General features: G+C 43.1%; 2 protein-coding genes across 10 annotated transcripts in view; one reads left to right on the forward strand and one right to left on the reverse strand.

Annotated features, from left to right (window-relative positions):
• GNL3 (G protein nucleolar 3) overlaps nucleotides 1-5005 on the reverse strand; it is a 99880-nt gene extending 94875 nt beyond the window's left edge. Inside the window, exons 1-2 of one of the 2 annotated variants that reach the window (XM_030207670.1) lie at nucleotides 4876-5005; nucleotides 4334-4392 (exon numbers count right to left, since the gene is read on the reverse strand). In XM_030207670.1, the coding sequence (XP_030063530.1) occupies nucleotides 4334-4392; nucleotides 4876-4888 (72 nt within the window). In that variant the 5' untranslated portion in view covers nucleotides 4889-5005. The remainder of the gene's footprint in view (nucleotides 1-4333; nucleotides 4393-4875) is intronic. The other variant, XM_030207671.1, reaches the window with a different exon arrangement.
• A 201-nt stretch (nucleotides 5006-5206) lies between these two features.
• Nucleotides 5207-14694, forward strand: part of PBRM1 (polybromo 1) — a 242852-nt gene continuing 233364 nt past the window's right edge. For 7 of the 8 annotated variants that reach the window (XM_030207663.1, XM_030207664.1, XM_030207665.1 and 4 more), the window contains exon 1: nucleotides 5284-5361. The gene's annotated coding sequence lies outside the window, so the exon portion shown is untranslated. Of the gene's footprint in view, nucleotides 5362-14694 lie in introns of all 8 variants that reach the window. The other variant, XM_030207669.1, reaches the window with a different exon arrangement.

Here is a 14694-nt window from a genome sequence, read left to right on the forward strand (position 1 = left end):
CTCCTCTTACTGACCTACAAGTGCATTCATTCTGCAGCTCCTCAGTACCTCTCCACTCTCATCTCTCCCTACATTCCTCCCCGGGAACTTCATTCACTGGGTAAATCTCTCTTATCTGCACCCTTCTCCTCCACTGCTAACTCCAGACTCTGTTCCTTTTATCTTGCTGCACCATATGCCTGGAATAGACTTCCTGAGCCGGTACGTCAAGCTCCATCTCTGGCTGTCTTGAAATCTAGGCTAAAAGCCCCCCTTTTTGATGCTTTTAACTCCTAACCCTTATTCACTTTCTTCAGAACCCTTATTTTATCATCCTCACTTTAATATTCTCTTATCTCGTTTGTTCTGTCTGTTTTAATTAGATTGTAAGCTCTGTCGAGCAGGGACTGTCTCTTCATGTTCAAGTGTACAGCGCTGCGTACGTCTAGTAGTGCTTTAGAAATGATAAGTAGTAGTTCTTTGCATCCTCAACAACATTCCCAATAGATCTAGTAAACAGGATATAAACTAATATCAGCATACACGAAATAGCGAACTCCTTTTTCTGATAAGGTGGTACCAAAGATGACATCAATATATTAAATATTGGTGACAATGGGGACCCCTGAGGGACCCCCCACAAGTTGCTCACCAGTCCTCTGAGTTTGTTTTTCATTTTTACTTTGTAAGCTCTTAAAAAAAAAAAGGGCAGGCTATAAATCACTTGCTGGCTTTGTCCCCTATACTAATATCCTGCAAAATTGCCATCATAATCATATCAACTAAATTAAAGGCACTTGACAGGTCAAATTGTAATAATAGTACCTGCCTACCTTTACTGATATGATTTCTAATTTCAGATATAAGGCATTGCTGTTTCTATACTATACATTCTACGAAAACCTGATTGTAATGCATGTATATATCAAATAGATCAATTTGATATATACATGCATTACAATCAGGTTTTCGTAGAATTTCGTACAATTGTGTAGCCACAATACCTTCCATAACTTTTGAAATTAAAGCAATTGATACTAGAGGCCAGCAGTTTGTACCATCATGTAAATTTACCTTTAATATTTTTGGGAGTCTCTGTTAATATATTATCTAGATATTCAGGGTATGATCCTTATTGGAATTGCTTCTCAATCCAGTTTGTTAATACTGACAATAAGTGGGCAAAATCCCCTTCAAAAAAGGAAGGACAATTATCCAATATTTCATAATAACATCAACCGGTAAAACATATGCCACAATCTATCTATAGGAATAGCATCTTCCACAAGAAGCATTCTAATCTAAATTTACTAAGTTAGTATCTTTTACAAAAGTGGTAGATCTAGTATTCTCAATCTTGCTTTTAAAATATTTGGCTAATTGATTTACTGTTGGTATAGTAATGTCTCTACTGTAATGTCATCCGGTTTTATAAGAAAGTTTACCAATTTAAACAAATTGTGTTTCTAATTTCTCTTTTCCTTCTAAATCTAAATAATAGTTTCATCTAGCTCATCTACTGTCTCTCTCAGGACTAACTGCCATAACCCCTAGTTCACCTCTCATTCAGGAGCTGTCCGCAAAGCTCCCAGGGTCAAGTACCCGAGACCAGGGGTCATAAAACAGATGAGAGAACTTCAAGTAAGCTGGGCACTGGCTGGGGCCAGGCTAAATCCCGGTAGGCCAAAGGGTACTTTTTCCTGGGCACTCTTATTTCATTCACACACACAAAATAGGCAGCAATCTCTGTATTTCAACTTCAAGTTGCTTTACTAACAGTAACTTCAAAAGCAGTTCATAAGCTGTGACACTTGGAGGTAGATGCACTAAACGTTTTTCATCGTTAAATGAGCCCTCAGGGAAGAATTTCCTATCCTTTCCATGCACTTAAGCCTATTTTCCGACGACAGTAGCAGCTAACGAAAACGGAATGGAGATGAGCAATTAGTGTGAAAACCCCATTGAAACGACATGCACTAACCTTTTCCGATTGCCTTTACGCAGGAAAATGGCAGGAAAACTAACGAGAGGTCTGGACCTCTCGTTAGGACAGCTCCGTGGCAGGAAAAAGTGTTAAGTGAAAAAATAAACAAACTTTGAGCCAATCCCAGCGCATTAGCAGAGCTAAAAGCGCTGTGATTGGTCCAAAGGACCTCAGAAAACACATAAAAAATAAAAATAAAAAAAGGATCGGGAGGGGGCAAGGGCGCTCATCAGGAGCGTCCTGTACGGACGGCCTTGCCCCCCCCCCCCGCTGCTCCCCACTTTCCGCCGCTCCCCCCACCCCGAAAAAGCAAACTTCTAGAAGCCCCTGCCCCCCTCCCTTCCTCACTACTCTCTCACCTCAGCTCCGCCTCCCGACATCCTCCATCCGTGCCCCGCCCCCTTTTGGGGTCGTCGCCGCCATTCCCCTCCTCCATCGGGCCCCCCTTCCTCTTACCGGGCCCGTGCAGCGCCTCTCTCCTCTGTCCGAAGGCGCTGCACGGGCAAGAAGAAAGCTGAATCAGCTGATGCCTGCCTTCGCCTAGCTTGGATAGAGCGTCTTTCTCCTCCTGGGCCCGCCCCTGTCTGACGTCAGTAACCTACGTAGGTTACTGACGTCAGACAGGGGCGGGCGCAGCAGAAGAAAGACGCGCCATCGCGAAGGCAGGCATCAGCTGATTCAGCTTTCTTCTTGCCCGTGCAGCGCCTTCGGACAGAGGAGAGAGGCGCTGCACGGGCCCGGTAAGAGGAAGGGGGGCCCGATGGAGTAGGGGAATGGCGGCGACGACCCCAAAAGGGGGCGGGGCACGGATGGAGGATGTCGGGAGGCGGAGCTGAGGTGAGAGAGTAGTGAGGAAGGGAGGGGGGCAGGGGCTTCTAGAAGTTTGCTTTTTCGGGGTGGGGGAGCGGCGGAAAGTGGGGAGGGGGCAGGGGCTGCTAGAATTTTGCTTTTTCGGGGTGGGGGGAGCGGCGGAAAGTGGGGAGCAGCGGGGGGGTGGGGGGCAAGGCCGTCTGTACAGGACGCTCCTGATGAGCGCCCTTGCCCCCTCCCGACCCTTTTTTTTTATTTTTGTTTTTATTTGGGAGCCATGTGCTTGCGATTTGACTGTGTTTTGACTGTTTGTGGCATGCGCAGAGCAGCTAACATAACGCTTGGCTGCTCTGCGCATGATTTGGGGGCCGATTAACGATGTGTATTGTGATTCTTTGATACATTGTACGTTTCACTACCGATCTCAGCATGTGTGACTTTTTTTTTTGGTGCATTTTTCGTTATTTTAAAATCGTTAGGGACTTTAACGATTTTGATTTTTTTACGTTTGGTTGCTGCATCTGCCTCTTGGTCTGTACATTTCAGGGCTTTCCAGATGATCAGCACAGGGTCAAACAATCTCCCAATGATATTGGAACATTCAAAATCACAGTTCAGTTCTATCTTAAATCTTCTCTATTTGCAAACCAAAACACAGTACTTAGTAATCTCCTCATAGACTGCTAAACAGTTTCTCAATCATTCCCACATGATTACCTCAGTTCACTCTTTCCCACCCTAGAACAGGGGTCATTCACATGTGTAATGAAAGTCCTGTCAGAAGTGAGGCACTCCCACTCCTCCTGCCTAGGTTAGTGCAGCAGACCAAGATCTGGGGTACCGAATTTAATTCCCACTTAACCCTCCATTTCCCCAGGTACACAGATCGTGAGCCCACTAGGGCCAGAGTAAGTACCTACATATAATGCATACATTTAGTAGCACTATAGAAATTAGTAGTAGTAGCATTCGTTCCCATGTCAGGAACACTCCACAGGCACCCTGTGGCAGGGGCTTCAGTCATCACCCACTGTAAAATCCTCCTGCCTTGTTTCCCAGGATTTTCCCCTCAGAATGCAGGGTTTTGGCTGGGGTGGGCTACCAAAGACCAGAATTTTCTCCGTACAATCTGTTTTATATGGGCTGACCCGTTCCAAAGGGGGAAAGGGAAATGGGACTTATATACCGCCTTTCTGGGGTTTTTTTTTTTTTTTGCAACTACATTCAAAGCGGTTTACATATATTCAGGTACTTATTTTGTACCAGGGGCAATGGAGGGTTAAGTGACTTGCCCAGAGTCACAAGGAGCTGCAGTTGGAATCGAACTCAGCTCCCCAGGATCAAAGTCCACTGCACTAACCACTAGGCTACTCCTCCACTCCAAAGCCACCGACCAGTTGACAATCAAAGACCTTCTTGGTTCAGTAACTGCCTTGAAAATCTTTCCTCCAACTACTCCAACCAAGGACATTTTCGGGAGGGAGGATCACAAGGCAAATTATTTTAAATTCAGCTTTAACATAAGAACAATAACCCACACAGCCGCCCTTCAGGCTTTACCTTTTTCTGGATTTTATATCGCTTCGCACAAGTCATGCGCTTACTCGCTTTTCTCAGCTCTGTGAAGAAGAGATGATACGAGACACCGTAAAAGACAGGCTCTTAAGAACAGTGCAGTTAATTCAGTATGTATGACCATTTTTCAAAGAACGTTCTTAACAGACATACAGACGTGTCACAAGGCCTTACTCCTCACGTAACAAGGAAAAGAACCCCAGCACCACCTGATATAGGCCCGAGTAGCACACAAATCACTAATTAGTACCTATCATGAGTACCCCTCCTCCCCTAACCCTCATACAGACGTGTCACAAGGCCTTACTCCTCACGTAACAAGGAAAAGAACCCCAGCACCACCTGATATAGGCCCGAGTAGCACACAAATCACTAATTAGTACCTATCATGAGTACCCCTCCTCCCCTAACCCTCATACACCCCAACTTATCACTCCTCATCCGGGTAACAAGAATACAAGCAGAAAAGACCACCCCCCCCCCCCCCCCAAAAAAAAAAAAAAAAAATGAAAACCACCCATACTTACTTGGTCTCTTCATGGCTGCCGCACTCGCTTCAGCAGCACCACGTGGAGAAAGACAAAGATTAGTTAAGGCCGTAAAGCAAAGCAACCCTTCGCCTTCCGGCTAGAATTGGGCCCCGCCTAGTCAGTCGGGAGTCGCTCGCTGGTTGGTCCCAAGGAGGTTTGGTTGGCCCTTGCCAAAACCTCCTTGGTCCTTGCTGGTAGTGGTCCGCGGAGGGAGGCAGGGCTCTAGTGGGGAGGGGGGCGGCGCTACCGGATGCTTGGGGCGCGTGCTACCTTTAGGGTTTGTGCGCGTAGTGTGTTTAGAAAGAGAGAGAGCCGGGGTAGGGGGGTGGGCCTAGCAGCAACACCGTCGCTCTTCGCCAGCTGCGGGCGGCGGGCAGTGGCTGGCTTGGAGGGTACGGACCAGACGCAGCGGTGGCGGCGGCGGCTCTGTGGCAGCGGCAGCGGCTCCTGGGCTGGAAGGGGCAGCGGAATCGGCAGCGAACGGTGAGTTCCGGGTTGAACGTCGTTCCTCCTGGTTCTTGCAGCGCGGGTTGACCTGGGAGAGGAAGGCCGCCTTTCTTTGTGTTCGGCCCTGTAGTCGGCTGGAGGTTAGTCCCCCTGGTTTAGCTCTCTTCCCGTAAGATCAAGCAACAGATCTGACAGTAGGTAGCAAACTGGATTTGAGCCCGCTCCTTGCGATCTGTAGAGTGGGGATAAATAGGCGGCGCTCCCGAATAATACAGTTCACTGTCCATTCATTAAGCTTTTCTCCTGGATACTGTAACCATTCCATCCAGAATGTTTTCTTTGTCACTGTATCCTGTTCTTGATCGACTATTTTTAACTTTTTATCATGATATGTGACCTAAAACATTTTTATGGCTTTAGTTCCACCTATTAATCATGCCAGACAAATGGCACGTTTTGAATAGAGCTGTCTTTTTGTGAGTGATGCTGCCAAAATTTACCTTGATCTCCTGCCAAATCCTGCAGGTGTTATGCCAATTTAACGTCTTATTTGAGTTTTATCAGTTTTTTTTATTCGATTAAGCTTCTGTAAGTCATAAACCCCTCATTTCTAATTGAAACCTGTATTAGTTTTCTTGCTTGAGTTCCTGGTTTATGATATAATTCTTGGGCAATAGGTTAGAAAATATTATTATTTTAAAATCCTCTTTTTAAAACGTTGCTACTTGTTAGTCTCCAAAGCATAAAACCTGACTTTTAAAGATATTTAAAATGTTTGTCTTGTGCAGCCTTGAGCAGATATGTATTCAGGCTGTGTTACAAACAGACAAGAATGGATGAAAACTGTAAGGTACATCTGGTTTGCTCAGATTCCTGTTGCAAGACCCTGCTTAATCTTTGGCTTTATTGTTATTCATTTATAGCTAAGATTTCATATTGTCTTACTATATGCATTCTTGAATTGTATTGTTTTGCTTCTCACCCATCTGCATTCTGTTCTATGCATCTACCAACTTTCCTGTGAAGAAATATAACCTAACATTGTTTGGAGTCCAGAGTAGACCCTTTTGCACCTTGTATCATGAGCTTGTTCAGTAACTTTCTGATAAAAAAACGATTGTTACCTTTGTGCGTTTATGTATTTTGAGGTATTTAAATGTCTCTATCATATTTCCTATATATATCGATTCTTTTAAATGTGTCTGTTAAAGTTGTCATCTTCATCTTCTCATTCGTTTCACCTTTTCCAACTAGAGTGTTCCAAGTGTGTTATAGCAGATATAAGTACATAAGTAATGCCACACTGGGAAAAGACCAAGGGTCCATCGAGCCCAGCATCCTGTCCACGACAGCGGCCAATCCAGGCCAAGGGCACCTGGCAAGCTTCCCAAATGTACAAACATTCTATACATGTTATTCCTGGAATTGTGGATTTTTCCCAAGTCCATTTAGTAGTGGTTTATGGACTTGTCCTTTAGGAAACCATCTAACCCCTTTTTAAACTCTGCTAAGCTAACCGCCTTCACCAAGTTCTCCAGCAACGAATTCCAGAGTTTGTTTATGCATTGGGTGAAGACAAATTGTCTCCGATTTGTTTTAAATTTACTACACTGTACACCAATGTAAATGGCCTATTTGAGACAAATGGAACATTTACATTGGTCTGTTATGAATTTTGGTTACAAGGATTATTTCTCCATCAAACCCTTTAAAAGGTATTGTAATGATCAGAAAATGTATTTTGTGAAAATACGCCCTGTTAAGTTTGTGACTTAAAGGCCAACTTGAGCCATGATTTTAGCAATTTTCTAATGCTGGGTGATGAGGCATACTAAAGGGTTGGGATTAAGCTCAAGCATGGTTTGCCTTGTAGCTGTAAAGTGCAATTACTGAAGAGCAGGCACTCATTGGCAGGTTTGGAATTGGGACCACTGGTTGAATTTTGAATTGGCAGCCAAAGTAAATCAGAGCACAGGTGGGCAAACTACAGCCCACAGAACTTTTTTTTTTTTAAACTTAGGTTACCCACATTTGATCTCTTTTCCAATATTGTTGACCCACAGTCATATTGAAAGAACATCAGAAGTGTGTCTCCACAGCATGCATGCATGCACAAAACTGAAAACAACATACAATATCCAGTCCCTCTCTAAAATCAATTCCTTCAGAATCTTCCCTCTGTTTTCATCATTTGAAGGACCCTGGTGATGTAGGAAAGAAGGGTGGTGGTGCTCTTGGGCCCCTCTGTTGCATGCTCTGAATGGTGGAGGAGATGGTGGGGCAGCTGAATGTGAAATGCACAGAGCACCACTACCAACTGTGCAAGAGGTGTGACAAACCCCACTGCCAAAACTCATGAAGACTGCAACTACTTCAGAAGGAATTGCGGACTTGAAGAAAAGCAGCAGGGGGCTGTGATGAATTATAAGAAAGGAAGCTGTTCTGCTGACAGATTCATATTAATGCATTAACATTTCAAATGCATTTGCTTTGGGAAGAATGAGGGAGAGATTTTTCTGATAAATTTATTTCACAATTTATAAACCGCTCTATCCTTCATACTAAGGTGGTGTACAAGCATAACATACCTAAAATAAACAGAAATATCTTAAAAACTATACTCATGTCATCAGAAACATAAATATACAAAACAGGCATACAATTCAGTAGCCAATCCAGTTCATTTAAAAGCCTGAATAAACAGAGGACCTTTAATGATTTCCAAAACTGTAAAAATTAAATGATGTGTAGGAGGAGAGAGAGTATACAATGATACTTATCCCAATTACATTATAAACAGGGAGGAGGTGATGAAGACAACTATATGGGGGAGTGGAAGAAGATGGAGGGGTTTCATGTTGACTTTTCAAAAGCAGCTGAATGTTTAGGAAATACTTCATTCAAATTACCCTTTCCCTACTCCCTTCAATGACATAGTATGAAAAGAATTCCATAAGCCATGCTTTGTTCCTTTGTTTTTGTCCCAACCCAATGAATGTTGGACATAAATTATACATAAGGAATCTAGAATGTCCATTTATGAGTCTATGAGCAAAAAATTTAACAGAATAGGACCAAAGCTGGTGTGGTTAGGAAAATCTGGGGAATTAAAAAAAGGGTTGGATCAGATCAGGAACTAAATAAATATAAAGCCTCTCTTCCCCCCCCCCCCCCCCCCAAAAAAAAAAAAAAGACAATACATTTCTGTGGGAAAAGTTGTTCCACTTACTGCAGCATAGAAATTTTGATACACTGAAAAATAACTTAAGGAATTGCTCTTTTCAAAATGCTAGACCTCTCCTCTCCTCTGGCTTAGTGGTTAGAGCACCGGTCTTGCAATCCAGAGGTGGCTGGTTCAAACCCCACTGCTGCTTCTTGTGATCTTGGGCAAGTCACTTAACCCTTCATTGCCTCAGCTACAAACTTAGATTGTGAGCCCTCCTGGGACAGAGAAATATCCAGTGTACCTGAATGTAACTCACCTTGAGCTATTACTGAAAAAGGTGTGAGCAAAATCTAAATAATAAATAGACAGAGTCGACATCTTACCCCACATATACAACAGTTTTGGAAATACTGATTTCTCTGATGCACACTACTATATCACTATCCCTTCTGGACTGGCTTCCAATGATTCAGATGTGTATTTCACGTTCTATGTTGCAAATTTTGCTGTGAAATGTATCTTAATGGCTGCTATGTACAATGACACCTAGTGGCTGGACCTTGTACTCATAGATTGGTACTGGTCAGTATGCATATGGTTGCCAAGTGATGGAGAGACAGAGCAAAGCCTGTTGCCTTGGAACCATGATGCCCTGTGGTTAAACTGTAAAATCTGACAAACCCCAAAAGGTAGGACAAAATGCCCACCTTACAAGAATGAGGTTTACTCAGAACAGGGGCTATGGTGTTAATACTGGCCATCTTTAAGCTCCAACACTGTAAATCATCAGTCCCAACAGGCCTCATTTCATCTGTGCATCAAATGATGTGCATAACTCTGAAAACGTTTCATCAAAATCATGATCTATACCAAAGTTATACCACAAAATTCATCAGATAGTTTATAGTTTTACACTTGCTATACTGCCCAAGCTGACTTGCAGATCTGGGCGGTTTACAAAAAATGAGTTCCTTCTATTTACAATGCATATTGTATACAACTATAAGACACTAGGAGGCCCTATTACTAAACTGCAGAAAAAATTGGCCATAGCTCTCCCTTACATGGATCTTTCTCATTCGCTAAGGCCATTTTTACTGCAGCCATAAAAACCTCATTTTTTTTTTCCAATTAATGGTCACTAGTAAAAAAAAGCCCCGTTTCTGATGCAAATGAAACGGGGGCTAGCAATGTTTTCTTCTGTGTGCATGTGGGAGTGTGTGTGTCCCTGCCCTCTGGCCTCTCTCCCCTCCCCCCTCTGAGTCCTTCACTGTTACAGAGCCAGCGATTTGATTTCGTGCTCTGCTGTTTTCCTTCACTGACTGTGTTACAGAGAGGGCGGGGCAGACACTCATAGGGAAACCGGATATCTCGCCCCCTTCACACTTCCGGCTGGAGGCTTCATAGAACGTTGGTGTTGCCTTTTATATAGAGAGATGTGTTCATATTGATAGTAGTGCACTGCCATTAAAAAAAATTACTGTGGGAGCACTTACTGCTACCTATTAAGGAGGTGGTAAGAGCTCATGCGTTATCCGTGTGCTAACCAGTTAGTGCATGATAATGTAGATGCATTAACCTAGTGCAGGGACACCCATTCTCTGCCCTTGTCATGCCCCCCTAAAATATATATATATTACTACATGATTAGTGCACACACGGCAGACCGCTTAAGTGCATCCTGCATTAGGCCATTTTTGCTGTGTTAGGTGTGTCTTAGCACCTAATGCGGCTTAGCAAAAGGGCCCCTTAGAAAAATGAATGATTGCTTCATCTTGAAAATAGTGAATGCCTTTGCAGCATGCATTCACTATTTTTTATCAGCAGGTTTTATTTCACTCACCATAGCAATATGGAATGGGCCAGGAGAAACAACTGCAAAACAGCATGAAGGCTGACAGTTAAAATAAGAACACAGCACTGGAGCCCTCAGTCTTTGTATGCATTGAAGGCAGGCCATATTCCCACCCACTCTAATAGGACGTTTGCATGGAGTAGGAGGGGACCTAGCCTGTGAAGTTCAACCACACCGCATATTACCGACTTTCCTGCTGAGCTTCTGCTGCTCGCCATAATTATGTGAAGTTGCCGACTGCAGGAGCCTGATCCTGGGTTTGTAGTACTTCCCTCCGTGGCTACACACTTGGCCCAGCAGCTGGTTTAATTGGAGCTGCATCCCTGGTACCGGCCACAGATCACAGACTTGCGGAGGTCCGTCCCTCCTTCCTTCCTACAGCCGCTGTGCCTGTGCAATTGAAACGTGTATTTGAACAGCGGAGTTTTGTGACTGTGGATTCCTATGCAGTTCAAATAAGTCAAAACCCCACTGTTCAAACACAGGTTTCAATCATGAATACCTGGTGACTGTAGAAAGAAAGGGGGTTGCAGCTCTAACTAGACCAGCGTACAGGGAGTGCTTGGGGTGGCAGTTGCCATGGCTTAGTGACACCTTTGCTTTCCTCGACTCTGCAAGGCCATCGGGCTGTCTATATTTTTATTTTTTTTATTTTTGTTACATTTGTACCCCGCGCTTTCCCACTCATGGCAGGCTCAATGCAGCTTACATATTATATACAGGTACTTATTTGTACCTGGGGCAATGGAGGGGTTAAGTGACTTGCCCAGAATCACAAGGAGCTGCCTGTGCCTGAAGTGGGAATCGAACTAGTTCCTCAGTTCCCTAACCACTAGGCCACTCCTTGGAGTGCAGGAAATTTGGGAAGTCTCATGGTTTCAAGTCCTGCGAGATTTGAAACTGCTGGACTTCCTGAACTTCCTGCACTGTGTGGATCAAGCATATGGAGAGCCCAATCACTTTGCAGAGCTGGGAGAAGCAGTTTCTGTGGCAGTTCTGTGAAGGAAAAAGAAAATCTTTCGAGGGTATGAAATTTCTAGGTGCTATTGTGACCTGGCACCTGGGGTTTTTTGAGCCCTGGACTAGTGTCTGTCTAGATGAAAGTGCTTGCAGTAGATGGCATGAGAGCAAAGAGTCTTGAGGACCTAAATATGTTTATCCTAGGGAAGATACGATATGTCTATTTAATTCTTAATGCCCTAAAAACCTGTGCGAAATGAATGGAAACTGTAAAACTAGGGGACTTAATATGAAACTGCAACAATTGGAAATTTTTTCACAGAAAGGTGCTTGAGGTCCTGGACTACAAGTCTCCTCCTAGAGAGGCTGTGACTGTCCCTCTCCATGAGATAGTGAAGGAATTCCTTGATACGAATTGGGAGTCCTCTCTGTCGGTCCCTGTCCTGCCCAAGAAGATTCACACCATGTATCGGATCCACAGCACACCTAGTTTTGATTGCCTCACAATTCCATTGTGTTGGAATCCACTCTCAAAAGAGCCAGGAGTTCTAGAGTCTATGCCTAGGCAGAGAAGCTAGGACCTTGGACTCTTTTGGGAGGAAAATGTTCCAGAGAAGATGTCCCAGGCCTCAATGCTCATGTTCCGTATACAATCTTACCAGCTCATTACGAGCGTGTACCTGCATGACTCGATGCACAAGCTATTGGACTTGGCAGACTGAGTTGGTACGCCAGTTGACCAAGCAGCAGAAAGCGTGTTGTAAGTTCTTGGCTGGGGCGTCTACACCTTTGACGTGACATCAAGGATCTCTGCTCAGAGTATAGCAATGCGCAGTCTCTCGTGGCTGTGTGTTTCTGACTTGGAACAGTTGGTTCAGCAGAGGTTTATTTTATTTATTTATGTTAATTTATATACCGTATCTTATTGCAACTGCAAAACAGAACGGTTTACATATGTATAAAAACAACTAGTGTATACAAATAAACAAACATGGAATTCCATTTATGACAGGAAAGCACAGCAAACCAGAATAAACTACATAATAAAATCAGTACAAATTAAAATCTAATATACAGTTAAGCTACCCCTTTTTTCTTTTTGACCTTATCTCATTAAGCTAAGTTCTGTTCTACATAGCTTATAAAGAAAAATGTTTTCGGAAATGGAGATAGGATTTCTCTGATCTCCTTTGGGAGGCCATTCCAAAGGGAGGGTGACAAATAGAAAAAAGCCGATCTCCGTGTAGATTCCCATCTAGCCTTAGCAAGAGGGGGAATAACTAACCTGTTATCTGTTAGGGATCTAAGAGTTCGCATAACGGTGTAGGGAATTGTTAAGTTCGACAAGTAACTAGGATTTAATGTATGAAAGACTTTGTGAGTCAGAACAAGAGCCTTAAACTTTACTCTTGCTTCGACCGGGAGCCAATGCAGACGATGCAGTAAAGGTGTTACTCTGTCATCCCTCCGGGCCCTACAGATCATACGTGCTGCTGTGTTTTGAATTCTTTGTAATCGCTTTAAGTTGGCTTGAGTAATCCCAGCATATACAATGTTACAGTAGTCTAAATGTGAAGTAATATACGCAAATGTCAGTGTTTTGAGAGAGTCCTTACTTACTGAATTTCTAACTGACCGAAGCCGCCTGAGATGAAAAAAAGATTTTTTTCACTACATCGGATACTTGTTCCTCAAAAGTCAATGTGGAATGAATAATGACCCCGAGATATCTAAAGGACTTAACTGTTGGAATATTCTGACCAAATAGCATAGGTACCACAGAAGGATATGTGCCTTGCCCTACTATCCAAGATGTTATAGTCTTATCCGGGTTCAGTACCAACTGATATGTTGTCAACCAGTCTGCCACTTTATCCAGACATATTTGAATTGTGTAAGATCTATGTTTGATGGTCTAACATAATGAATAAGCAGAAAATCATCTGCAAATGAGTAAAAACTGATACCCATTGTTTGAATGAGGAGCGCCAGGGGACTGATGTATAGGTTAAACAGTAGTGGAGATAAAACCGAGCCCTGAGGAACTCCACATAAGTTGTATGATGTAGAACAAGATTGCTGCTGAACTACTTTAAACGAACGATCCGTGAGAAAGGATATAAACCATTTCATAGTTGTCCCTGAAATACCAATCTCACTCAATCTATCAAGAAGTAAGTTATGATTAATTAGGTCAAAGGCCGCAGACAAATCTAATGAAACAACCAGGGCAATATAATTTAGCATGGATTTCACTTAACAGTGAGGTCAGAATAGTCTCTGTACTGTGACCCTTCCTAAAACCTGATTGTCTGGGATGTAACAAATTTTTTCAATCTACATAAGTTTGCAACTGTCTAAACACTATTGTCTCTATAACTTTGGATAAAAAAGGAAGATTAGAGACTGGTCTATAGTTAGTAGGTAATAAGGGATCCAATGAAGATTTCTTTAGACTAGGTTTTACTAGCGCTTCTTTCAAAATAGTAGGGACTATCCCATCAGAAAGGCTCAACATGACAATTGAGTACATAAACTGTTGGACTTCTAGCGTATGTTTTTTCAACCATGCAGAAGGTATAGGATCCAAAGAACTATAAGTGGGCGATAGACCTGCAACCAAGGTATATAGTGATTCAGCAGATGGAATTTCAAAATCCTGCCAAGGTACAAATAATTGTGAACTTGGGGAATTGTCAGTATGACTGAGCCCTAGTACCCGTGGGAAGCGATTTTAGAGCTAAAAAACTTTGCTAGAGTTTCAGATTCAATAGCAGGCGATTCTATATTTTCATTAGTTATTGTTGTTAAGCATTTCATAATGTGGAACAGTTTTTTCTGCGAACTGGCTGCTCCTTTTGTCTCTTTTGAGAAATATGCAGTTTTAGCATCCTTTAATTGTGACAAATAATATTTTTTACACTGTTTGCACTTTTCTTTTAATTCTACGGTCTTATGCTTATGCCATTGGCGTTCAGCTCTACGTACCTGTTGTTTACATAATTTTAATCCTGGATGGTACCAAGGTTGGAAACATTTCGTTGTTTTATTAATTATTCTTTCCGGTGCAATATCGTCAAGGGCTGTTGAAAGAACTTGGTTCCAAATTTTAATTTGGTCATCTATCGGTTGCGGATGCCCCATGCCGAAGGGATAACCTTTTTTGAGAGAAGGTTGAGGAGGTCGCTGACCAAATCAAGAAGCACACTGATACCATCTCTTTTCTCTCCTGCTGGGCATCTGCATCGGCCTCCTCACCTAGGAGGTCTTTTGACAAATCGAGGAGGGGTGCCTACTACTCCCAGAGATGTAGGTATGCCACCTCCTCTCACCAGCCTGCTCAGGCTCAACCTCAGTGCTCTTGTTCTTATAAACATCATGCGCCTAA

The sequence above is a fragment of the Microcaecilia unicolor genome, chromosome 6 (assembly GCF_901765095.1).
Source record: "Microcaecilia unicolor chromosome 6, aMicUni1.1, whole genome shotgun sequence".
NCBI lineage: Eukaryota > Metazoa > Chordata > Amphibia > Gymnophiona > Siphonopidae > Microcaecilia > Microcaecilia unicolor.